The 26,557-nt window shown below is 36.6% G+C and overlaps 1 protein-coding gene across 1 annotated transcript; it reads right to left on the bottom strand.

The window, feature by feature from the left end:
* Positions 1-17,050: 17,050 nt before the first annotated feature.
* On the bottom strand, positions 17,051-20,607 carry pou4f2 (POU class 4 homeobox 2). Its single transcript, XM_051125737.1, has 2 exons — positions 19,764-20,607; positions 17,051-19,460 (listed from the first exon to the last, which is right to left on the bottom strand). Exons 1-2 carry the CDS (start codon positions 19,980-19,982, stop codon positions 18,522-18,524), a joined length of 1,158 nt encoding a protein of 385 aa, XP_050981694.1. The 5' UTR covers positions 19,983-20,607; the 3' UTR covers positions 17,051-18,521.
* Between the last annotated feature and the right edge of the window lie 5,950 nt (positions 20,608-26,557).

The raw sequence follows: 26,557 nt of genomic DNA on the forward strand, positions 1-26,557 counted from the left end.
TTTATGAGATCTTGTCATCTGAATTCTACAGTATTTGATATACCCAAATGCAGGTTTCCAGCAAATAAAATGGAAATCAATGTAATCAATGACTAAGTGTCTTGAGGTTGTTTTAATGCACATAATTTCGTTTCAATACCAGCCCATCATTACTGAGTAATCTCCACACACACCCTTCATATTAGCGTTAGGAGCCTGTTGGTCGGTGGTGGCTCCAAGCCCAGAGAGAGTGCTGGCTGGCAGATGGCCCACTCATGAGACTGTCTGTGGGGGCTGACTCAGTGGAGCTGCCCTGCCCCCTCCAGCAGTACCACTTCAAGGGTCAGTGCTTTGCTGGCGAGTTAACACGCCACCTCATCTGACATTTATGTGCCCTGTCCTGTTCTCCTTTTCCTTTCCACTTCTCTTCTCTCTTCCCTCCTTGTTGCAAAGAATTGCTAAAGAAACAGTTCACTCAGAAATTAACAATTACAAAGAAACAGCAATTTTCTACAAAACACTGAAATAAACTTGAAATTTTAAAGTTATTCGCATGCCTATTATTAACGTATTGACTATTTATTAGCACTTATAAAACACCAATTTTGCATGACCATATTCTACATCCCTAATCCTTCATACCTGAATTTAACAATTACCTGATTATTAATAAGCAGCAAATTAAGAGTTTATTGAGGCAAAAGCCATAGTTAATGGTTTGTTAATAGCAACAACTGGACCTTAAAATAAAGTGTGACTGAATTTTCTTCTTTGAAAAAGCATTTTGTACAGTGCATGTTTGATCCACTCATGCGTTTCTCTTTCTCATTTGACTGTATGATGCCAATATCTACCTCGTAATTCTACATAATTGAATTAAACAGCCCTGTCCTTGTATTTCAATGCAAATACCACATCGTCTGCGCTAAGTGACCACAGCAGCTGCAAGCTCGCTAATTAGAGGAGCTGCTAAGCAAATGTGCTAAGGCAAATATTTAGCTAATTATCCATTTTTAATGCCGTTTTCTAACACTGGGCCCTCTCCGAAGGTCCAGCAGATGCTATTAAATTTCACCCCATAGATACACAGTTATGACATGTAATAACTACATGAATATAAAAGAGATTAATAATTTAGAAGGAGCTAACAAATTAGGGCCATCATTAAAAAGGAGGAAAGAGACAGAAGGAAAAAAAGGATCAGCCTCACACCATTTGCATTAAACTCCAAATCCAAGGTAATACTGGCCTCACTCTCTCTGTCTCTTCCCCACGATAAAGAATTACAGCATTAATTCTGCAAAGTGAACTTATTGCGCCTATTCGTTTCAGGGTTCCCTGGAGCATTCAAAGACTACACAATGATAACTGCTTTTCAGGGGACAATAACTCTCGGATATCCATTCCCTCATCAGACTCATTCTTACTTTGACCAAAGAGAAATCGTGGATATTATTCAACTCCGTCTAGGTGCCGGTTTTCTCCATTTGAGCATGAGATCCGTTGAGCTTAGGCATTTCCTCCTGAGGGAATAAAGGCAACTTATCTTCTATTGTTCCAGTGTTTAAACATACTGACCTCTCTCAGCTTAAATCCAGTTCATGTCTGAGTTAACATCTTAATTATCCTTAAAGGGATAGTTCACTCAAAAATGAAAATGCTGTCATTAATTACTCATCCTCAAGTTGTTCCAAACCCATAAGACCTTCGTTCATCCTCAGAACACAAATTAAGATATTTTCGGTGAAATCAGAGAGCTTTCTGACCCTGAATAGACAGTAACACAGCTACCACATTTAAGGCCAAGAAGGGTAGAAAGAGCATTGAAAAAATAGTCTGTATTACATCAGTGGTTCAACCTTAATTTTATGAAGCTATAAGAATACTTTTTCTGCGCAAAGATAATAAAAGTAACAACTTTATTTAACAATTTCTTCTTTTCTGTGTCAGTTTTTGCCTTGCATTCAAGAGAGTACCACACTGCATTTTCGTATTCGTACCACAAAGTATTCTCGTAGCTTTATAAAATTACGGTTGAACCACTGATGTCACATGGACTATTTTAACTATGTCCTTACTACCTTTCTGGGCCTCGAACGTGGTAGTTGCATTGCTGTCAGGGTCAGAAATCTCTTGGATTTCATCAAAAATACATTAATTTGTGTTCTGAAGATGAACAAAAGTCTTACAGCTTTGGAACGAAATGACAGAACTTTCATTCTCTTTAAAAGATTTGTTTTTAATAAGCTATACACTTTCATTGTTTGATTGTGTGTATAATTGCTCATAGGAATGGATGTTGAGTGTTTGTGGTTTGGTTGTGTGTGCTGAGTGTCATTTACATAATTGCATATCTCAATATCAGAATGTCAGTAATTGTTCTGTCAAGTTAACGTAGTCAGAGAAAAACATCTTATGCACCTTTAAATGCCGACATGAAGGTAAATTCAATTCCCCATGTGTAAACATCACCCACGATGATTTGAAAGAACAGAGGTGTCTTGTGAAAAACATTCTGTTAACAGCGTGCGTCGCTGGAGGCACTGTCTCAAAATTGTGATATTGTGAGATTTCTTCTCCCGCATGGTTTAGAATTTCAATTCGAATTATGATGAAAAGGATCAGTCAAGGTGTATGTGTGCAGTCGTTGTTTAACCCCAGGTTTCCTCGACTAACACTCTCTTTTGAGAGCTGCCAGGTGACTTGACACAGTGCTTTATACTACACGAAAGCCTTTTGGGAGGAAACCTGTGCCAGGATGAAAAAAAAAATCGTTTTCCCCAAGGATATGCATGCAAGTGGGTGGAAAACATCAAGAGGCCAACTTTGAACAGTCAGATCCCAGGCCTTTGTGGATCTGATGCCAAATGGCATTGTGGATTTGATGTCAGAAAGCTGGGCTGGTGTAGGTGAATTTACTGTACACAGATCAGTTTGTCCTTTATGTGTTTTAAAAGCTTTGACTTTTTTTTTTAATGAAACATCTAGAATCTCTTTATTGCTACGCATTAACTTTAAAGACAAATATGATCTAAAACTACATAGGATAGCAGCTTACAGTAAGGGGTGTGATGAGGAAGGTAATAATACTTATATATTCTGGGTTCAATTAAAAATAAATAAATAAATAAATAAATAAATAAATAAAATAAGCCAGCTGATTTCATGACTTCATGAGAAAACAAATATTTTATGAGGTGATGATTTTGTTCAAATTTACACAATGTGATTTGTTTGGAAACATACATTTTATTTTTCTTTCTTTTTCTTTTCTTTCTTTCTTTCTTTCTTTCTTTCTTTCTTTCTTTCTTTCTTTCTTTCTTTCTTTTTCTTTGAATGAATGAATAATAAACAAACAAATAATGTAATCCTGAAGGTCCAGTACCAATGAGATCATTGTCTATATATTTAGGCACCAATTTCCCAAAATGTAAAATTTTGTTGATTAATCTAAACCAACAGCATTTTGTTGAGTATCACATTTTGACTTCTTTAAGAAAACGTTAAAAAGGTAATTAGTTATAGTTACTAGTTACTTCTCAGACTTCTCACAAATAGTAACAGAGTTAGTAACTAAGTTACATCATTATAAAAGCAACTAATTACCAGGGAAAGTAACTGTTGTGTTACTTAAAAAAAAAAAAAAAAAAAATTAAAATATGTCAAATATCTTGGATGCCCCCAATATTACATGTTAAATGAATTAAATTTAAATGAAATTAAATTAATGAATATATATATAAAGTCTAATGGCACAGATTTTTAAATATCTGAAAGTACATTTAGCATCATTCAGTCAAGCAATATGATATGATATTATGATAATTTAGCATTAAACTTTAGTAATTAGAATAACCATGTATGAATAGTTTCTCCTACTACCAGAGAAACCGGCAGTTCTTAAAAGCTCAAGAATTCCAAAGGAACTCCATTAGTATGACAGGAAAATACAACAAAGAATATCGTTTACATGGTGCACGTCAATTCTACATGTTATAAGACTCTTTCACTCTGTATGCTTCTTTTTGTGTGTATGAAATAAAGTAAAATTCTAATAATATTATGATAAATTATAGTAACGCTGCATTTTATTGTCAGTAACAGTAACGGCGTTGTAACGGGAAACAGTAATTCGTTTGATTATGCGTTACTGAAAAAATAACTGAAAAAATAACGATGTGGTCTCACTGATGGTGAGACACTTGAGGTTAAAATTAGGTTATGATGAGACACTCACAATGGTAAAATGAGCCAGTTATTAGAGAATTTAAAAGAGGATTTAAATGTGAAGCTTATCATTTTCTTCAAGAAGACAGTTCTTATGTGAAAACTTGTGTATTATTTGAACTGTAAAGTTGTTCTCGTAATCTTTGGTCATTTTTAGGTGTTACATTGTCATTGTGTGTGTGCGTGTGTTTGTGTGTTTCATACTAACATTGTTAATATGTTGTAAAACAGTAAGTATTTTAACATTCATGTGTTGGCCCTGTTCATAGATTTTGTTTCCATTTCAGCTAAAATGTCCCCACAAAGACGGCAATATCCAAAAACATTGTTCTTGTGAGGACAATTTTTGGTCTCCATAAGGAAACAAGCTTATAAATCATACAGAATGTAGAATGCAGAAAGGTTTGTGTGAGGTTTGGGTGAAGGGTTAGGGTAAAGGGATATAAAATACGGTTTGTACAGTATAGAAACCATTATAGCAATGGAATGTCCCCACAAAAAATGGAAAACAGTGTGTGTGTGTGTGTGTGTGTGTGTAAAAACTGTGACTTTTATGTACATTAACTGAAAGGAAACCAGTGTTGGCCCTTTAGGCTATTTCCTAATGTCATCCCACGTTTGTCCCTGTTGAAAGCAGTGAATCTTGTGAACATTAAGGAGAGGATGTTTGAGCACGTATTTCTACAGATTTTGCTTGAGCTCACCAAGACAACAAAAGGACTCACAGGAGCAGCCTTAAGACATTTCTCTCATTTCAACATGCACATCACTACAAGTGCTTTTCTTCATCTGTATGTCTTGCAGCATAGCTCTTTCGGAAGACGTGAGATTGAAATCACAATGAAGTGTTTGGTATCTTCTGTGATTATAACGTGTCTAAAGTGTCTATTTGAATATTTTTAAATGCAATTTCAATGGGAACCGATGGCTTTGTCCTTACTTGATTGAATTAATTCTGGGGTTCCCAAACTTTTTCTGTCAGCCGAACCTCTTAACCATCTAAAATATTTACTTGAAGTACCTTGTTTAATATTTTAAAAATATAACAACACATGCATGTTGACACTTTTTGCTAGCAATGTGTTAAGTTTTGCAACCTTTTAGATTTTATCAATAGAAATGATTATATAAAATAATAAAAATAAATAAATACAATTAAAAAGTATATTTTCAAATTACATGTATAGGTATTAAAATACACCCATAAGGGAGGTGCTAATGAGACAAAAACACACACACATACACACACAAGGTCGTCTCCGTAAGAGTCAAAAATTTCATTGCTGTGGGGCACGAGAGACAGAACTTTTTGTTTTAGTAGACTGCCCATCAAATAAGCATAATTACCATCAGAATTCACATGGCGTTCATAGACTCCTGAAGGCAATCGGCTACACTCGAATTAGCAACTACGATAAATCACCATTAATTAGCTAATAAAAGCCAGCAGGTGGTTGGGAGCCCACAGCCATTCCCTGGTTGTTTGAATTATGTATATTACATTGTTGCGGCAGTGAAGTAAATGAGAGAGCGAGAATAACAGACAGGAGTCTTTGAGAGCCTTGCGAAAGAAAAGGGGATATTACCTGATTCAAATATCCCACAATTCCCAGAATTCCACCCAGAGGACTACAAGTCCCTTTGACCCCTGCTCAAATAATGGAGCCAGATGGGTTTTCAGGCACTAAGCGTGTTTGAGCTGTCATTATGGGCATTGACTCTCAAGCCAAAAATCATTGTAAACCTTAGGCATACTTAACTAGTTCTCTGCTTTCATAATCCTTCACCTGTGAAGTGGGCTCCATTTAATGGTCTAATGGTTATTAGTGAGCCTAGTGGTGGCCAGACAGCTTTGGCTAATGTGATTGCAGACATAATGAGGCTGATGGATTTCAGCGGATTCTTGAACAAAATATTATGAAAAGATTGATTGATTGTTTTATATTTAAAGTTCTAAACAGAGTTCTTAATTTAATGAATCAAGAATTAAAAAATAAATGGGAAGATCAACTGTCTGTGCTGCTGTCTCTGAGTATAATTTCACATAAAGACGCATGTAATCAGGGCCATGATTATATTACGAGTGATCTTTGAGCATCTGAATGAATCAATGTTTTTCAACTGCATAATTAAACGACTCATTGTTTTATTTTTGAACGAATCCCTGTTATTTCATGAAACAGTTGAGTGAATAATTCAATGACTCACTCATGAAGAGAGTCTCTTTGTTTTTGAATGAATCACCGTTTTTGAAAGAAACACTTGATTTTTTGATTTAATCAACTGGCAAGACGCAAAATATGTACCGCCATGTACGTTTCGTGATGTATTCAATGTGAAATGAGTGGCACTAAAAAAGTGTACTTTTTTTTTTTTTTTCAGATGAACGTACATATGGTCGTTTTATGCAACGTTGGTTTTGTAGGTGTCCCCGCAGTTCTGACGTGAGATGTCTGTTGAGTGGTGCTATAACTCTAATGCTTTGTGACATTTTAAAATAATATACCATCTGCACTACACCTAAACCTACCTGATAGTATGAACAAAAGCGAATGTGATGTAAAAATGCATTGTGAGTTTTTCACGAGATTCGTACCTAAGGATCCTAAGACTTCACACCTACTGAGCTACCGTGCTTGTTACCTCCGGAAAGCTAAACATATGGAGCTATGTAATCATAACTGTGTACGAAAACAATTACAAGTGCTCACTGTTTTACCACCTCTAGTGTTCATTTATGTTGGAAACTGCAGTGATATTATGTACTTATTCATACGTATTTCGCGTCTTGTGAAAAAGTTCCCACAGGTGGATAAGGTAGAATTTAATGATATACTCATAAAGATGTTCACTTGTTGCCGTCTACTAATGTATGTAACCTTGTTAAATTGAAATGACTATTTCACTCACTAAAAATTTGCAGTAACTGACCACATGTTTGTGCACAAAGCACAAGAGTGTTTTGTGGACCTTAAAATGCAAACTTTTGAAAATTAGATTAAACTGCAAGTTTTTGAAAATGATACTCTTATCATTTCTGTGTAAATGATAAAAATATGAATTTGTGAAAATGGTAATGTCATGTACATGCGTAGTACATGTTTAGAGACAGTTTTACTAACAGCTTCCGCCAGCACAAACCTTTTATTGCCGTTAAAATGGTACTTTCAGGTTTTTGTGCAGTGAAGAATTAGCGCTGAAAAGGCTTGGACACAGTTAGTTTTGCACCAGACCTCACTGAATATGCATTAATAGGAGTTTCCCTTTCAGATGCAAAATTTATAGGAGGAGAGTATTCAAATGAATCACACAATGCGTTTTACTAACGTTTGTTATTGTCAAATTACTGGCATTTGTGCCATTAGAGAACAGAGAGCACAGGTAGAAGGGAGAGGATTTTTTCCACACTTATTAATTTATTTGGAATGCCAGAAGAACACATTATTCGAACATATTGTTTGCCAAGCAATGTTATTTTTAATTTGGAGTGCTCAACTAGGAGTCACGCAATGCCAGGTCTATCAAAACTTCTACCAAACCTTTATTTTTTGGCCTCTGGTTCTTCAACGTACTGTGTCTTCTTTATTTCTTTAGTCTTTATTTTGCGACTATGGTAATTTGCATTGCTCTTGGTATATTGCACTGGTATGCAATATACCAATTATATTATATTGCAATATGTAATTGAGATGTCTGTGTACTTTCATTTGCACATTGTTAGTAAATCACCTACAGAAATGTCCCCTCCCATCGGCACCGTTTTGGAATTGCGCTCTCGTGCTAGTTTGCCCTGTTTAGACCTTTGTCTATAGGTATGAGTGCAGTAGTGTTTTTTACAAAGTGACACTGCCGACTACTGCGACTTTATTACTTTTCAGTCAGTTATCTCTGGACAAATATCTCACAATCAGGTTACTGACAACAATCATTGAAGATTAACAGGGCGGCAGTTAAGCAGGTAATTCAGTTACACTTACAATATAGTTTACAATAAGGTTTAACATTAGTTAACTTTATTAGTTAATGTGAACTAACTGTGATAAATACTTCTAAAGCATTTGTTTAAAGGGCTAGTTTACCCAAAAATGAAAATTGTGTCATTAATTACTCACCCTCATGTCGTTGCAAAACCGTAAGACCTTCATTCATCTTCAGAACTCAAATTAAGATATTTTTGATGAAATCCAAGAGCTGTCTGACCCTGCATAGACAGCACAAAAACTATTCTCGCAGCTTTATAACATTACGTTTGAACAACTGATGTCACATGGTTCTTACTACCTTTCTAGGCCTTGAACGTATCAGTTGTGTTGCCGTCTATGCAGGGACAGAAAGCTCTCGGATTTCATCAAAAATATCTTAATTTGTGTTCTGAAGAATAAATGAAGGTCTTTTGGGTTTGGAACGACATGAGGGTGAGTAATTAATGAGAATTTTTGGGTGAACTATCCCTTTAAGGTCAGAATTTTTACAACCTAACATCAACAAAGATAAATACTGTAACAGATGTTACTATACTGTAATTGTTTATTGATAGTTTATGCATTAACTAACGCTAACTAATAGGACCTTATTATAATGTGTTGCCAGTAATTCTTTAATACATCAGTTCTCTGAAACCTTAATAATCTAGAATTAACACTTGATTAACAGCAGCAAACATAGGCTACGTAACGTCAGTAATTTAATGCAAATACTACAGTGGCTAATGGAATGGATGAACTGATGCAGCACTACGTCTTTGCCCCATGGGCTATACTGCTTCTCTCCCAGCGGACGCTTCTGTTTAAGTAATAGAGAGAGTAGAGCTTACCTCTCCTTGGGTTGCTCATTGTATCATCCTGCCAATTCATAATTAATGATTGCTTTTTTCTGCCCTGAAATTAAGTACTGTTTATTGTGATAAGCAATAACAAAGTGGTGCTTAATTATGTTCATAAAAACATAATTTATTGTGTTTTTGGATGATGGTTTGCTCAAGTATTTGTTATGTACTATCTGGCAGAGACTTTATATTCAAAGTGACTCTCTAGAGCACCTTGTTGTCTTTTTCAAAGGCATGGTGGTATGTTTACATTGGTAACACTTAGACTTGTTGACTGCTAAGCTACCAACTATTCCTCTGTAAACAGTGTTTTGCCAGAAATAGATTTTATAAGACAACAAAGCTTATATATCTTCATACTGACATTAAATAAAACAAGAGATGTTCTCATTTCAACTTACTTCTCAGTGTAATTCGTTAATTGTATGAGGCAATGAGAGAGAATTGTAAACTAGTGTGTCTTTGAGATAGCTGCCTACATGCCATTTTCTTGCCGTAACAACTTTTTTCTTTCTTCATTTTTCTTCCTCGGAAAATGGGTCCTTTTCTTGGGGACTCTTGTCCTCAGGCACTCGCTTGGCACAGGGTAAAAGAAGTGGCGACATACGTTCATGTAAGTGGGCCATAGTAGCAGATGGGACACTGATTGCTCTGTTGTTTACAGCTGTTTGTGTCCCTTCATGTGACTCAAACTCGCAGCAAAACAAGGCAATGTTGCACCCGAGTGCAAAAATTATTTGTGGCCCCCATTATGAAGTGGGCCAAGTGCTCCAAACTGTAATGGTCCTTTGGCAAAATGATCTTTTTTCATTTGAAGATTGTTAGTGTGCTATTGCAGCAGATAAAATAACTAAATAATGATTTTAAAGTGATACTTTAATTCCCAAAGACTCATTTTTGTAGAAACCTTACTTGAAAGAGTATTCCAAATGTTTATGATTTATTTTCAAGGACTAACAATCTTTATGATTGTCAATTGCTTCAAAACATGTCATGATACCACAAAATTCGTCCTGACTACAATACAGCAGCACGAGCATTGGTAGCCCGCAGCCATCAGTTGATGTATTTCGAACAGTAATCAGCCTTTTATAAAGACACTTTGGAGACCGTTACTGCTACAAGGATATAATTCACTATAAAACACTCAGGGTTTTTTTAAGTTTTCATTTTATTTTTATTTTTTTCTGTTATCTTGATGTGTTAAAAGACTAATATTTAAATGCCTTGGAAGACATAAGACAATTAAGCTGTGTATGTGTGTAATTGAAAAAATAAAATAGTAAAAAGGTATATATTGCAATATATTTAAAGCATTGCTTTACAAGTAATTTAGGAATTATTAAGCTATTTATCGTCGGTTTAAATTTATAGAGTGTTAACAATTGTAAAATTTCACTAGTGCATGTCCTGATTTTAAAAATTAATGCAAAATACAAATAAATCTGTCATGTGCAAAATGTAGCCAGATCGTTGTTGTGTTTAATGTTAGCGTGCATTGTGGTGTAAGTAAACAAACTGCATTCCGGCACAATAATCAACTGCCTCAAGTATTGAAATTAGTTTATTTTTAATTACATCCCAAGCCTTTTTTCCCCAACACCTGTCAAAGAGCATTGAGCACTACAGTAGCTCTTTGTTATAATAAAAGACTATTCAAAATTTCTTTACACATAGTAACAGTGCAAGTCAGATCCATATCGTCCTAACGAACCCTTTTATGCTGAAATGATTCTTTGTTTTAGAGTTTAGTTTTGATTTTTAAATCTTTATCAGTCCAAAAAATTCTTATGCTCAACCATCCAACTACACTTACTGTCAACGCACCTTCAACAGGTGCTTGATATGCTTCTAAAAATGTCTATATTTTTTAACTTTCAGTTATATCTTGTTACCAATCATCTATTTTTTTTTCTCTCTCACTTTTTTTTTTTTTTTCACAGAACATATAAGTGTGAGCAGCTCTGTCAGTTGAGGATACTTCTCTCCTCCAAAAAGCAAGTAAGCGACAAACATACTGAATTTATGATCCATATTGTAAGAGCTTTGTAATTATTATTGGGTTTATGCCCAGTCACAAAAACATTATAAGCTATTGCATGACTTTTTACATTGTGAAGGGCTCACATACTGTCCATTCACAATGTCTGCTCTTTTGTTTTTGTCATCGTCATTGTTGTAAAACCCTAATGGAGGCTATACAATATTATAAGACCCAGATAGACGGACTAAAACCATAATATTTATAAATAATATATGTATATAAAAAAAAAAAAAAAACATAGAATTAATGATAATAACACCATTAAGGTTCTGTTTATAATAGTTTATATTTATTTTCAAAGCAAATCAATCAAAACATAAATAAATAATTATAGTTCTACTTTCAAAGCTTTTCATATATATAGTTATAATTTTTCAACCATTGTTCATTATGGAACCTTATAAAAAGGCTTCTATTTAGCACCAAAAGAGGGTTTTGCTATTGTTACAAGCTGAAAAAAATCCTAATTTGGTACTGTTTAAAGGTATTCTTCTTGAAATATAACATAAATAAGAATTATCATTATTATTGTTATTATTATTATACACCTCTTTTAAGTGAGATGCTTCCAGTCTCCACAAAGAGCTGCAGTGTTGTACCTTAGGCTACAGTTAGTGAATGGTGGCATGTTTTCCTTCCGTATTCTGTAGTCAGCATTTCCAGCATCTGTGATTAGTGATGTGAGCAGTGAAAGAAAACAAGGGGAGAGGCGGCTGGGGTACAATAAAGCCCGGCTAATGGGTAGCCAGGTAAACCTCTACTGAACATCTCATTAGTGAAGAGAGGGAACAGACAGAAAAGTGAAAGCTCTTTAAACAGGGCAGCTCTCTCTCTTTCTTCTTTTTTTTCTCTGTGTCTGTTTCATTGGCCCAGATCTCTGCACACTTAGCTTGAATAAAACACACCCCTAGTGTCTAAAACAATTACATCACTTGAGGTTGTGACATTACAATGAGACTCTATGATAATGTAAAGGAATTAAAGCTCACTAAATATAAAGAAAGTAAACAAATCTGATGGTCTTTTTTATCTAAATGGTAACAAAACGCAAATATATAAAATCACAACATTTTAACGGACACATTTCAGAAGTTCAGATTTAAAAGTAACTGTTTGCAAAAAATAATTTTAGATTTTGAAAGTAGTTTTACAAAATAACACAACATTTAGATATCTGCGCTCTTTGTTTCTAATGTGACAGCGTAATTCTAGTGATTCCAAGCTAGGTATAACGGGATAAAGAGACAAAATAATGGAATAAACACGTTAATAGAGGGTACGCGTGATATTTCACAGATATAACGTTCCATTGTGTGCATTGCATACATGCATAATGCAATATAGTAAGAAATGCTTTAAAGACGTTTTAGATTTTCATGCGTTCTCCATCGAAGTCATTTAGTACATTCTGCCTGTGGTCTGTCGCTGTAGCCCCGGGCCTCTGGCGCTTGGCCGGGCGTCGTGTCATCACACCAACTGTGTTTTTGATGAGAACCTGACCCCAGCGCCTCATCTCTCACCGCTGTCTCATTGCTTTTATTTACATCTGTCTTTAGCATTCTAATTACGCGCTTTATTGCTTTAGCCTGGAGGAGTCCACGGAAGCAACGACGGGACGCTTGAGTTTTTAACTAATAATAAGGACCCGTTAAATCCCACCCACGGGGAGACAGAACCCGGCACATGCCTAATTATGGACGACAGACCATGATAAGAAACACATTACCTATTGACAATGTGCGAATTATACAGTGACTTTTTAGAGGGTCAACTATTTTAGGAAAAATCAGACGAGGTTTACTATGTGGCTGAAGACTTTCTTTTTTCTTTTTAAGTGTATATATGCCTTTTACCAATTTTAGTTACATATATGTTGGAAAGTGTGAAATAAAAGACAGTTTAGGCTATGTGCAACGCACAGTGCGAAATGATTTCTATTGAATTGGCACGACTTTTGGAATGCATCCTGTATGCGTTTAAAGGGTGATTTCTTATTATTAAGATTCAAAGTAATTTTTGCAAACCTTTAAGTCGGTTATATTGCCTGTTAGAATTTAATTCACCTGCCAGAACCCAATTAGCCTACACGATTTTGTGATATCCTCATAATTTTAGTTAACAATGCGAAAAATTAGATGTGATTTCCCGCTAAATACCTGTCTTGTTGACTACAGCGCGTGCACTAACCTAACTTTCAGATTGGAAACAATGGTGTATCCTGCATATTGCTCAGGAAACCATACATCATTCAGTTCTAGGAGGAAGAGAAAACTTTTAAACGGTCCTTTACGCTTTGCAGAATTTTATAAAATAGCATCAATACCAGGGCGCAGAGTCTTTTAATGAGCTCTCAACTTTAAAGACTTGAAGGATATTAACAAGCTGCTTGACAAATGGTGCTTAGAAGCACATTAAAGACGCGGCTAATGGGGCGCATAATGACGGCTAATTTTCGATCAGATATAAATTAGAGCCCCCAACAGTTATTTGCCTTAAGGACTTTATGTAAATGATTCTGTTCTGTATAAACTGAGGACAGAGGAGAGAGAGAGAGAGAGAGAGAGAGAGAGAGAGAGAGAGAGAGAGAGAGGCAGTCCTTGCGGGTATGATGAATAGATCTGCAGCGGAGCACGGCTGTCAAACCTCAATGAACACACACATCCAGCAGACAGCTCTACCACCTTCTCATTATTGCCAAATGCGCGATCTAACTGCGACTTGCTCATTTGGAACGGCGCAACAGCGTCTGAGAATAAGAGAACGCAACGTGCTGTGCGTTAAAGCCTAAATGAATTTCGTGGCGAGTAGGAAGAAAACCAGAACTGGGCGAGAAACATACAGGCTCATCCTAGACTCTTTAATATTTAATCACCATAGGCCTCTTTTGAAGACACAAATTTCAACAGTATGCCACAATCTATGGGGTGTACTTACGGAGTAAGGATAGTGAACTGATTTGGCTTTAAATAAGAATGGTGTCCAATCACTGCATTTGTTAATTAGGCGTTTTGGAAAATGTTATTTGTTCACCAGACTCACCGTAAACTGAATGTTTTTAGAAAACCATGGAATGTAAATTATGGTTAAATTGTTTCATCTTTTGCTAGAATAAACCTAACCCTGGCTATTGAACTGTTTAATACATCGAATCAAATTCATAGGGTTTTATAATATTAGTACAAATAAACCCTCAGGCTAATGATGTGTCGATTGACAAATATGACATTTCGTTAAATTCTAAAATGTGTGTGTTAAATTATATAAATATGTATACACATATACACACACATATATATATATATATATATATATATATATATATATATATATATTACAATACTTTGTTACAAGCTTGTGTGTTTACATATTTATTTGGGTGTCCCTTTAAAGCATGTTTTAAAATATAATACGCTCCATAATGAACAATGCAAAATACATAAATGTCAGCAAAGTAAAGACTAAAATAAAAACCTAACTTGTAGACGTCAGCAAGCCTAAAAAATAATTGACGTTTCGTTGTTGTTTTTGGCATATAACAGTTAATAAAAATTATGATGATAACAGGTAGGCTAGGCTAAATTTCAGACTTTGTCTGACAGTAAAGTTGTCATATCGTAAATATTGCAAGACGAGCCAAATTTGTTAGTAACTGTTACTTGTAGCAGTAGTATTGGCTTCTATGTAGTTTTCTTACTGTAGTTTTGTTGTTATTTTTTTATTGTTTTGCTAATATTATCTTCATTGTAGTTTTATTATTCTAGATTTTGTTAATCCGCTCATTATTATCACAATTATTGGTTTTCCCACTTAAACAGATATGCGTATAACACTATTTCGCCTTTAGCCAGTGATATTTGTGTTATTTTCAACGTGTGTGTGAGACAGATAGAATTCAAGACATGGTGAACTTGTGTATTCGTTCATGTATTAGTGATTTGTTTTGTTTAAGATGTTTTACGATTATTATACCTCTCTAAAACTATTTGGTTTCGAATTATTGAATTTCACATACAGTTCTTTATATTTAAACACAACATTTTTTTTAAACAATTCTACGAATAATGCCCGTGGGAAAAAAAAAAAAAAAAAAAAAAAAAAAAAAAAAATCAAAATACAGTGGACATCAGTGACAATACAATAAATGTTCAAGTACTAAATAAGGGGCTCCAACACGTCAGAGGCCTGTGGTTTGTCTTAACGTGCTTTGATGGCAGACACTTGGGGTAAATGTACAGTTAAAATATTCTATTCGTAGGTCCCCAGGCGGAGCACCGACAGTCCCTGGCTTCATTAAAATTTCATCACTATCCCTATGAAAGGGGGGAAATGTTCAGGGGGAAAGAGAAAGAAAACAGAAGACCTAATTATAACAAAGGAAAACAGCGCTGCCCTTTCGTTTCTGCGTGTGACCACCATGGTTTTTAAAGCATGAAAATCACATGTATGCGATACCGCTAACAGGTCAGTGAACTCTCTTGGATCAGTCCATTAAAGGAAGGTAGCATAAAACGACACGGTCGCTTTTCTTGGAAATATTGAAAGTTAAGCGAACCGCTGTATGTACTGAACGCTGCCATATTTTAGTCTACCTCTCTGTTTTCCCCCTGAATGGTTTGTGTTAAAAAAAAAATTCGATCGATAATTTTCGCACCTATCTGAAAGTTAAGTAGGGGGTAGCTCGCTCGGGATAGGCCGTTTCGTCCATGAGTGTCAAGCAACGAGATTCATTTCCATTCCCGACGAGCCTCTCCAAGTTCAGCCCTCCACTACCGACTGTAATTAACAGCTCCAGTTAATGATTACTTACTTAGTGCTTGTAATTATCTGATTTTCATAATTCCATGTGTAATTTAATAATTCGTTCATATTATCGTGTTAAGTGATCAGCTCGTTTAGGATCACTTGGAATTGATGAGAACTTTAGGCTCTATACAGTCCGTGAGCTTCTTAAAATTAACCAAGCCACCAAGTAATGAATTGAATGTTGATATGATTGTTAAAAGGCTTTACATTTTATATAAAATAACCTCTATCGAGGTTTTGGCAAAAATTACGATTTTTCGCAGATAAAAGTTAAAAATGTTAACTAAAAGAATTGCATCATGTTTTGGAAATTGTAGTTTGTCATGTTTCAAAGGCGGTCAAAAATATTGTTTAAAAAATAGAAATAAAACACTGTAATTTTGCGAACATATTCATATTACACTCCTGTTTTTTTTTCAAAAGAACAAAACGAAATGCAAATTGCATTCATCATCTGTTAAATCCCTTTGAAAATCGGCAGGAAACATCAATGGCGAAAACCTCCTCTATTCAGGCGGCTGTCCGTGGTGCTGAAAGCAATTGGTACGCCTAGAATGCCATGACATGCGCCGCTACTGAGATGACACTCCCGTCTCTTTTTTATTTTTTTCTTCTTTTTCATACGGCCTAACAGTGAACTGAGTCAGTCTTCAAAGGGCTGCCTATGTCTGCAGAAGAACGAGAACCATCGACTGTGGATTTAAATGGAGCCCGGCACGTTGGCAGGCGAGGTGTTTTTCTGGCGGCCTGACATCTGGCAGCGCTGTGCTCGAGGGACCTCCCCAGATCTCTATAGACTTCATGATTAGACTCTAATAGAATATTAGCATTCGCTCTCAGGTAGGCTTCTAAGGGTAGCGAATGCTAGCAGCAGTAAGTCGTTCGTGGAAATACCAAGCGTAGCTCTACAGCTCAAGAGGATGTCAAGATGTCTTTTTTAGGCAAACAGCAAGATACTAAACTAATCTGAATACCCATTTGTATCTTGTGATAGAAATAAGAAAAGTGCAAAATGGTGTTAAAAACACGTGTAATCCACACAATGAGCAATTTAAGATGGAGGCAAACGTTTCAATTATATTTAACATAATAAATGTTTCCATGAAAACGTCAGACGTTTGAAAACTCTGTTTAGGCCTATGCATATAAATGAACCCATTGAGAACCTTCAGTAAAATGTTAAAATTTAGTTCTTTAATGAAACACATAGTTCAATTCAATTATCAAATAGTAACTTAAATATACATTGATGTAATAAATTAATGAATTGATCCGACAATTAAACCTAAAGCAACAGACATTACAGTTACCGCAGCTAAAACAGCAATACAGCAAATACCTGTACGGATATTTTATGTGTATGTCCAAATGAGATATTTACATTTTACGTGAATGCTTCCATGAAACTCATCATTTGCATTAAGAAAACATTACTAAACATGGTGAATTTAACAAGCAACGACTCCATAATTATACGCGTATATTTATACAAATAAATAAGCAGATAACATACATGAAAATAATTTCAAAGAAAATGTTCTCATATATCTCTCGATTGTGCCTTTTCGAAACGTTAGAAGAACGAAAGATAAAAAATAATAAATAATCAAAAGTGGCCTGTTTCAAGCAGTTTCCCCTTTTGCAGAGGGCCACGTTTTCCTTGTTGTCTCAATATGATTTTCTCAAGCAAAAACGTGGAGGGAATCCCAATAAATATGTAATGAAGTAAACATTACCTCACATGATAAATAGTTCATAAGAAACATAGCCACGTTAGAGCGCAGGCGTATTGCAACAGATATTTGGCTGAACAAATCCCATTACTAAAAACAATTGAACCTCTCCTCGTGTTCAGTATATCCAATACGTTCTATTTGAATAACTAAGAGGTCAGTTATAGCAAATATGCCTTCACAAGAAAAATATGGATATTCTCATAGCCCATTGCCTAATTGTAGGCTAGGGCTATCGTTATTAAAATCACAGAAGTGGAATTAAGAAGACGACAGACAAAATTATGCATGTAACAGCTAAATCAATAATTTACAAGGAGCTGTTTGGTTATTATCTAATAATGTTGCAGAATCGTTCGTGGACTTAATTCGTGATGTCCTCTTTTTTTTCTTTTTTTTTTTTTCTTTAATCTAATGAACCCTGAATTAACACCAGATTGAAGCGTGACATGCTGAGAAAGAAAGATGTCAAAAGAAAAACACTGATAAGACACTGTCACCCTTTTGACCTGAAGTATTTTTCCCCCTCTCAGTTTATAATAATTACTGGTGCTGTGTGTAGCTCGATACAGAATGACTAAAATATGCTATTCAGCTTCAGGCAGGCTGTCTGATTGAGGTTTAAAGAGTCTTGCTCCTCTGATAGAGAAAGTGTGCTAGAATAAGTGAGGAAAAACGAATGGTCTTACTTGATCAGTCAAACGATCCTTTAAATGATTCCACATCCCCTTTGCGTAATACGTGACAGTGATTTGGTATTTTCAAATGTCTCTTTTGAATGTCATGAAATTCTGGTTCAATGCACAAGTTATTGATGATTGAAAAAGGTGTGAGATAAGAAATATTTTACAAATCGTCTCTAAACAGTTTTAGGAGTCTCTCGACACGTCGCGTTGGTCTTCTGCTCGAGCTAGACGCAGGCCGAGTATTTCATGCGTTTTTGTTTCTGCCTCTGGTTGCAAAACCAAACCCGCACTACGTTCTTTTTGAGGTCCAGCTTCTCTGCGATTGCTGCGATTTTCTCTGATGAGGGACGCGGCTGAATAGCAAAGTAAGCTTCGAGGGACCTTTTCTCGGGGGCCGCGATGGAGGTCCGCTTTCTCTTCTTCTCGGCCCCGTTGAAGAGCTCGGGCTTGTTGAGTTTCTCCCGGTGCGACTTTTCCGCCTCTTCCAGCCAGGCTTGCAGGATGGGCTTCAGGGCGATCATGTTGTTGTGGGACAACGTGAGCGACTCAAACCGGCAGATGGTACTCTGGCTTAAAGAGCCTACGCCGGGAATCTTCAGGTTGGCCAGCGCTGACCCTACATCCGCTTGGGTCACGCCGAGTTTGATCCGACGCTGTTTAAAGCGCTCAGCGAACGCCTCCAAGTCCCTGGGATCCGCGTCCACGTCGCTCATGCAGCCCATGTGGGATGGCAACCCATGGGCGTGAGCCATGTTGATGGCAGCTTGGTGCATGTGGTTCATGCCTGCCATGTGGGCAGGGTGCGCAGGCGTGGAGACCACCGAGCCGTCTGGCCCGGCCATGGCCCCAGCCAGTGCCAGTCCTGGGGTGATGTGATCCAGCAGGTCGCCCTCCAGCGCCTGGTGCGGCTGGTGGTGGTGGTGATGATGGTGGTGGTGGTGATGGCTCGCCAGAGCCGACGGGTGCGAGATGGGCACGGACGACGACGAGGAAGACGACGAGGTGCACGGAAGCGTGTTCATGGTGTGGTAGGTTGCGTCCGGCTTGAAGGGGCTGTGATGAGGAGGGTGATGATGGCTTTTGGTCTGCGAGACTATATCCACCGCCGCCAGAGCTTCCGCGCGGGCCAACAAACTCTCATCCAATCCGCCGAATATATTGCTCTGCAATTGCAAATAGAATGCACACATAACTGTCAGCAGGGAATTCGAGCTCCACTCCGTGCTTTTAAAACATTTCCAGCATGTAAAAAAAAGAAATCCTAAAAAAGAACACACAAAACAAGACACATGCAACATCCCAGGTCATAAAAATTAATACGAAAGGCAAACCCGGCTGAATACATAAGTTGGGAGGGAAAAATGGAGGTGTTGGGTGATTTGCTGTGCAGACATGAAAAAAACATCAAGCAGAAAAAGTGGGCTGTCAAAATGTGCCTTTAAGCGGTGATTATGCAGAATACGTACCGGTGGGGTTGGGAGACATGCTCGGCGCATCGCCTCCGAGCTGCCGCCGCTGCTGCTGATCGTGCTGCTGTGTCTGGACGTCGAGCAGGAGGACGAGGGCGCGTTGGAAGTCAAAGTGGAAGAGGAGGACGAAGAATGCAAACTGGAGTATTTGGGCTCGGCCAGACTGGTGTGGGGCATGGCGAATGCCTGCTTGCTGTTCAGAGACATCATCATCATATTTGCGACCGAGCCTCGGCGAGTTCCTTTTAATAAGTTAAGACTCCGCCTTCTTCTTCTTCTTCTTCTTCTTCTTCGACTGGAGTTCAAGCCCAGCCGCTGCGCGAAAGTCTCAAGTCTCTGGCGTTGCAACGAACGTGAAGAGGATGATGCACCAACTCTCTAGATAGCTCATCTAGTGCTGCTGCTGCCTAATGGGCTGAGAGAACGATCTCCTGCTCGCTCCGTCGCGTGCCGTGGCTTGAGACGTGCCGCGAGCACCCGTAAGCCATGCAACCTGTCGGTAAACTCCTTCAAAGATCACGTCAACTCTTATCAAAACGCTCCACAGAAAATTTTCCTCCGCCTTTACAAAAATTTCTTACGTTTGTCACAGCGGAAACTGATGTCTTTGGTGAGTTTGTCTTTGCTCACGCTTTTAAAACGACTGCAAAAAGTTTCTTCTCTCTTCTCTTCGCGCAAATTTCCGGAACGCCGTTGCTAGAACCAGTGTCGCTCGTTAACCTTTATCCCGATTCTTGCTGAATTTGATTATGAGATAAAGGTGACAGTCGACTACATTCAATGCTGCGGGGACTCGATCTGTCTGTGCTCTAAGGCGAAGGGCAGGCTGCGTCTCTCTCTCTCTCGCTCACCCATTCTCTCACTCCCTCTCCTCTTACACACTCTCTCGGCTGTACCTGAAAAACCTTTCATGATTTATTATTCTTCATTAGCCACAGCGCCGCTGGGGACTCTGCGCATGGGCAGTTGCAGTGACTGCAGCTGGTATTGTATGATACTTCAATAAAGTTATTGAGGAAACCACAATGGTTAAATGTATAGAATGAAAGCAGAATTGTATTCTAAAGTTCAGTGTTTGGAAACACAATAATACTAAGAAGGTATATTTAGATATTTCTTTTTCGTAAATGTCGCACAGACTTGCATGTGCAATTATTCTGTAACGTTTATGCAGGCTACTTTCACGATTATACAAAATATTAGAAAGATTCTGTGCTGATTTGCAAGTGGAGGCTTGGTCAGAGAAACGTGGATGAATATGAAGAAATCACCACGGACAGCTCCATCATCAGCTGTCCCTGTTGGGTGAAATAAATCAAAGTACAACGCACGACTATCATTCCATTATAGCGAGGTAATTTGATATACCGACAAGCATTAAACAAATTATGTCTATTGAAATGTAGAAATATTGAATTTAAATTTCATTTATATTTGTGCGAGAGTCATTCAGTAATTAACCTGCTTTGATTTTATTTATAGGGAAAAAAAATCTACTTCGTGTTGACGAATTTATTAGTTTTCCCGCTTATTGAAATAATATATAGGAAAGCCATTTGAGTTATCACTGAGCGTGTATTATGAATTTGATGTCTCAACAGGAACAGGCTACACTGTGTGAAGTATTTCATTAATGACACAGAAAAGCGGATTTTTTACAGCTCTTTAGAATTTAATTGCAAACCCAATACAATTATATACTCGTCGCAGCGGGCTATTATCATATCTTCGTTCTAATTAGACTACTTCATCAGTGATTTAATTAAAAACCTTTAATCATGTTCTAATTAACAAGGCTAGTCTAATTTGTTTAATCTATTCGAGTCCATTGGATGGGGTAATTGATGCATCATAGCGACCGACTAACCTCGCACGTTAAAGTGCACAGCAAACGTGAGACCCAAATTTTAATTTGAGCTAAAAATATTCTAATGCATTAAATTTATTAAATGTTATAAACTGTAATTACAATCTATAGTTGAACAATAATGAGTTAATATCAGTCAAATATGTGCCATGTGCAAAATATCTCATTATTCTGTGGAGAAATACGCATATAGATATACTAAATATGCCAGTGTGTCTTTATGTCTTAAAAGATTGTTTGTCATCAAATTTATACTAATTAGGAAATTAAATTAGAGTGAGTGCTGCATCATGTTGGGAAAAAACGCAGCCTGCACTTTGGCTTTAATAAATCGGACTTATCAACCGACAATGTAAAAATGGCTAAATAAATAAAAAAACTAAAAACATAAATATTAAGAAAAAGTCTTCGTTTCCGATGTTAAAAATATAAATCCTAGTGTCACGTATTCTAATGTTTGCATGCCGTCGTAAAATCTGTCCCATGCCAATCAGAACATTTTTGTCGATGCTGCAGAAGCCACACGGTTACTGTGAGAGGTACAGTACCTCTCCAAAGGGAGGGCCACCCCTGGCGCGCCTGCTCAGGAGACTTCAAGGCCCAATCACTGTCTCCTTGTATATACCCAAAGACTGATTTATGATGAAACTTTAACGAAATCATTTATATTTCACCACCCCTAAATCGGCAAATGAAATTTTCATTCACAATGAACCACACAAAAGTATATCTAACGTCAAATAAATCAATTGGGTTACGCTCTGAGGCGATTGAGTTTGAGGAGTAGTTTTGGCTCACTGTAGCGTTAAGAAATGTATTTATCAGGGCGATTTAAGTGCTCAGCTTTAATATATCAGTTTAAAATGAATCTGATCTCAGCTAAAACACATAATCAAAGTACAAGCGGCCACAGTGTCGTTTGCAGTGCGCCCTCCGTGCACAATTTTCAAATAATAAATCGATTTGAAATTTCATTGCATTTCTGTAGGTAATCATGGATGCTTGGCTTTTTAACACATATTCACATATCCATCTTTTTTTTTTAAAGGAATTTCTTTAACCCCCTTTCCTCTGTCTGTTTTTCTTCTCTCTCTGTCTCTGTCTCTTTCTGTATCTGCCTGTTATTTGATGATATTGTGCTTCAATTTGTATTACCAGACAGGTGCTTTTAGGAGCTGGGTTTGCAAAGATTTTTCTCCTCCTTCAAAAGCTATGTCCGCATGCTTATAAATACACTTTTATTTTCCCCACTAAGAAAGGATGCTCTCATAGGAATTCTGACTAAAATTGAGCTTCATAGACGTTTTCTTTTACATATAAATAACAGTGCACCAGTAGCAACAACCCAAAACAGGAGGATAAAAAAGCAGAAGGAAAAAAAAAAAAATAACAGCCAGACTTGATGTACAGTAGCTCAGGTGACTTGTTTGCTTTTTTTGACGTACATCAAAATCAAGGTATGCCGCTGTGGAGCTTGTGTGCTTTACACAAAGACATTCTCACGAGCATCCCTCAGGAGCCGAGCACGTTAACAATCCCAATTACATCCGGACCACCAGAGACAGCTGTTTTAATACCCACCGCTCCTTTGTGCCACCAACACAGTCACTGCAGCTTGCTCTAAGAACACAGGGACAAAGGATGCATCACCGGAATGTGAGAAAGAAAGAGAAAGCTCGAGATAAAGTAAAGGAGAAATGAAGAGTAAAAAGAAAGATTGCGAATGCGCCATGCATGTGGGAGTGTGCAGGATATTTAGAGAGAGAGAAAGAGAGGGAGAATCAAGAATGTGTGTGTGTGTGTGTGAGAGAGAGAGTGAGTGAGGAGAAGACACAGGGAATGTGTTTTTGTGTGTGAGAGAGTCTCTTTCTTCCCTGTTCTCAGTAGCAGGAGTTTAATTCACAGCAACCTTGCTCAATATGCGGTCTACACTCACTAGGAACCAGTGGATGTACAAAGGACACGGCCTTAGCAATTAGCTCCAAATAAGCAACATTAGACCTTCCTCTGTCTATTTTTCTCCAGATCTGAATGTTTGAAACAGAACAGAAAATGGTAATGTATTACCACAAAAGAAATGAGACCTTTCACTTCATCAAATCCATGTAAAACTAGTCAGTTTGATTAGAGTTGAGAGACAGGATCATTATGTCATCTAAGCAGATTGCATGCCAGAAATGTTTCCATGCCACCAGTAACTCTACAGGAAAGCCAGAGTCTCGCTCTCAGTAATGTTCATTTACTTTAAGTCTTCAGGGCAGAGCAGGAGAAGGTCAATCCTCATAATGATGTCACATACCTCTAGGTCCTCCAAATCAATATACTGTAGAGGGGTTCACTGCACCTGTCATTGCATCAAATAAGGCACTGGTTAGAAATCGTGGCTTTGTATTGGTCTCACTGGATGATATGAAAAATATCAACTTCCCTTTTGGCATTATTCATTATTTAATTGTAAATCTAGGAGTTCAAGCCACCATATACCATGATAAATAAATAAATGGATGAGATCCATGTATGTTTTATTTTATTTTATTTTTATTTTTATTATTTTTTTAAGTTTTTATTTTTAACGTAACTGTTTACAGTTAAGTGCTGTAAATATACACTACCAATCAAAAGTTTTTGAACAGTAATATTTGTAATGTTTTTTTTAAAGGAGTTTCTTCTGCTTACCAGGCCTGCATTTATTTGATTCAAAGTACAGCAAAAACAGTAAAATTTTGAAATATTTTTACTATTTAAAATAACTGTTTTCTATTTTAATATATTTTAAAATGTAATTTATTCCTGTGATTTCAAAGCTGATTTTTTTGCGTCATTACTCCAGTCACATGATCCTCCTATCATTCTAATATTCTGATTTGCTGCTCAAAAACATCTATCATTATTATTATTATTTTTTTTTTCCTTTTTTTTTTTTTTTGGATGAAAAGAAAATTCAGAAGGACAGCATTTATCTGAAATAGAAATTTTTTGTAAGATTTTAAATGGCTTTATTATCACTTTTGATCAATTTAAAGCATCCTTGCTTAATAAAAGTAATATTCTTCTATATATATATATATATATATATATATATATATATACTGACTTTTGAATGGTATAGTGTGTATAAGCTTTTTTATTTAAGATAAATGCTGATCTTTGGATCTTTCTATTCATTAACGATTAATAATAATAATAATAATAATAATAATGTTTCTTGAACAGCAAATCAGCATTATTTTATTTCAATTAATTTATTATTTTATTTCATTAATTATTTCAAATGGATCATGTTACACTGAAGACTAAAGTAATGATGCTGAAAATTTAGCTTTGATCACAGGAATAATTTACATTTAAAAATATTTTTAAAATGGAAAACAGTTATTTTAAATAGTACAAATATATTAAAATTCCACTGTTCTTGCTGTTCTTTGGATCAAAAAAACTACAGGCTTGGTGACTAGAAGAGACTTCTTAAAAAAAAAAAAAAAACAAAAAAAACAAAATTAAAAATCGTTTACTGTTCAAAACCTATAGATTTTTACACACACTATCCCCTAACCCAACACTAAACACACAGAAAACACACACACATTTATTTATATTTTTAATCATTTTTTATATATATATTTCAGGTTTTATACTATCATTGTGGGGACATATATTGCTGCATGTGCGTATATATATTTTCTTCTGTACTGTGCTGCCTTCGAATTCAATCCAATACAGTTGAAAATTCTCTGTTCCTCTCTCATTAAGATGACTGGTGATAATATATGGCATGTCATGGGATGTCTAATGGTTGATGCTAATTGACCCCCTTTCCACCTTTCTTTTGCACAAATGAAAAGGTTTTCCCCATCCTCTGATGGAGCGTGTCACTATCTGATCCAACAAATTAAAGAGCTCTCACTTGTCACACTGTCACCGCATGCAGCCTCCCGCTCATCAGCCATAATTATCATTTTTCCCCTTCATCCAATCGCCTGCCAAACACGCTATTTAAAGTTACACTGAGGCACAACATGCCTGTATTTGTGTGACATGATCTGGAGAAGTGCCTTGCGTTATGGTATCTGAGAGCTCCCAGAGATTCTGATTTTTTCGGGGGTGTCTAGATGTTTCTAGCACATGGTGTGAGGCAAACTGCTTACACACTGAATGTGTAAATTAAAACATGGAACAGCAACTGTTCACATTCCTGACATCTACGTAGATCAAGATCAGGTAGGAACCAATATTCTGAAGGAGTCTTTAGATCTTGTTGATGGTGGTATCTCTATTACAGAGTTTTGGTAGATTTTAGGGTTAAATAATTAATTAATTGAAGAATGATCATATGACTTTTTACATACACCGTGTGACCTGTAAATGCGGACAAAAAACAGTTAATGACATGCAGTTGCAAAGTTACTCATAAGGTCTTTTCTCACTGCTTAACCCTGTGCTATCGTCTTTCTAAACCCTGATTCTAACCCTAGGTGAAGGTACTTTTTACTTGGTTAAAAAAAACCTTGTTCTGGAGGAGGGTCACCCCTGCTTTTGTGGTGTTAAAGGGATAGTTCACCCAAAAATGAAAATTACCCCATGATTTACTCACCCTCAAGCAATCCTAGGTGTTTCAGACAAATACAATCAAAGTTATATTAAATATCTACTGCCTTTTGCAAGCTTTATAATGGCAGCAAATGGCTGTTGATTTTTTGAAGGCCAATAAAGTGCATCAATCTATCATAAAAAGTACTCCACATGACTCTGGGGCGTTAATAAAGGCCTTCTGAAGTGAATCGATGCATTTTGCAAAATGAAAAATATCCATATTTAAATAAAAGAAAAATATCCATATTTAAAACTTTATAAACCGTATAGCTTCTGCTAACTGTCGTACGTGCATTTACAAGAAAGTTACGTTCCAGCAGATGCTGTATGTAGG

This window comes from Labeo rohita, chromosome 1, assembly GCF_022985175.1.
Source record: "Labeo rohita strain BAU-BD-2019 chromosome 1, IGBB_LRoh.1.0, whole genome shotgun sequence".
NCBI lineage: Eukaryota > Metazoa > Chordata > Actinopteri > Cypriniformes > Cyprinidae > Labeo > Labeo rohita.

What these genes read in the sequence shown, in the direction of transcription:
- pou4f2 (XM_051125737.1), bottom strand. Translation starts at nt 19,982, where the DNA reads ATGATGATGATGTCTCTGAACAGCAAGCAGGCATTCGCCATGCCCCAC. An exon ending in CATGTCTCCCAACCCCACCG is followed by an intron (nt 19,461 to 19,763) that starts GTACGTATTCTG and finishes TTGCAATTGCAG; the next exon opens with AGCAATATATTCGGCGGATT.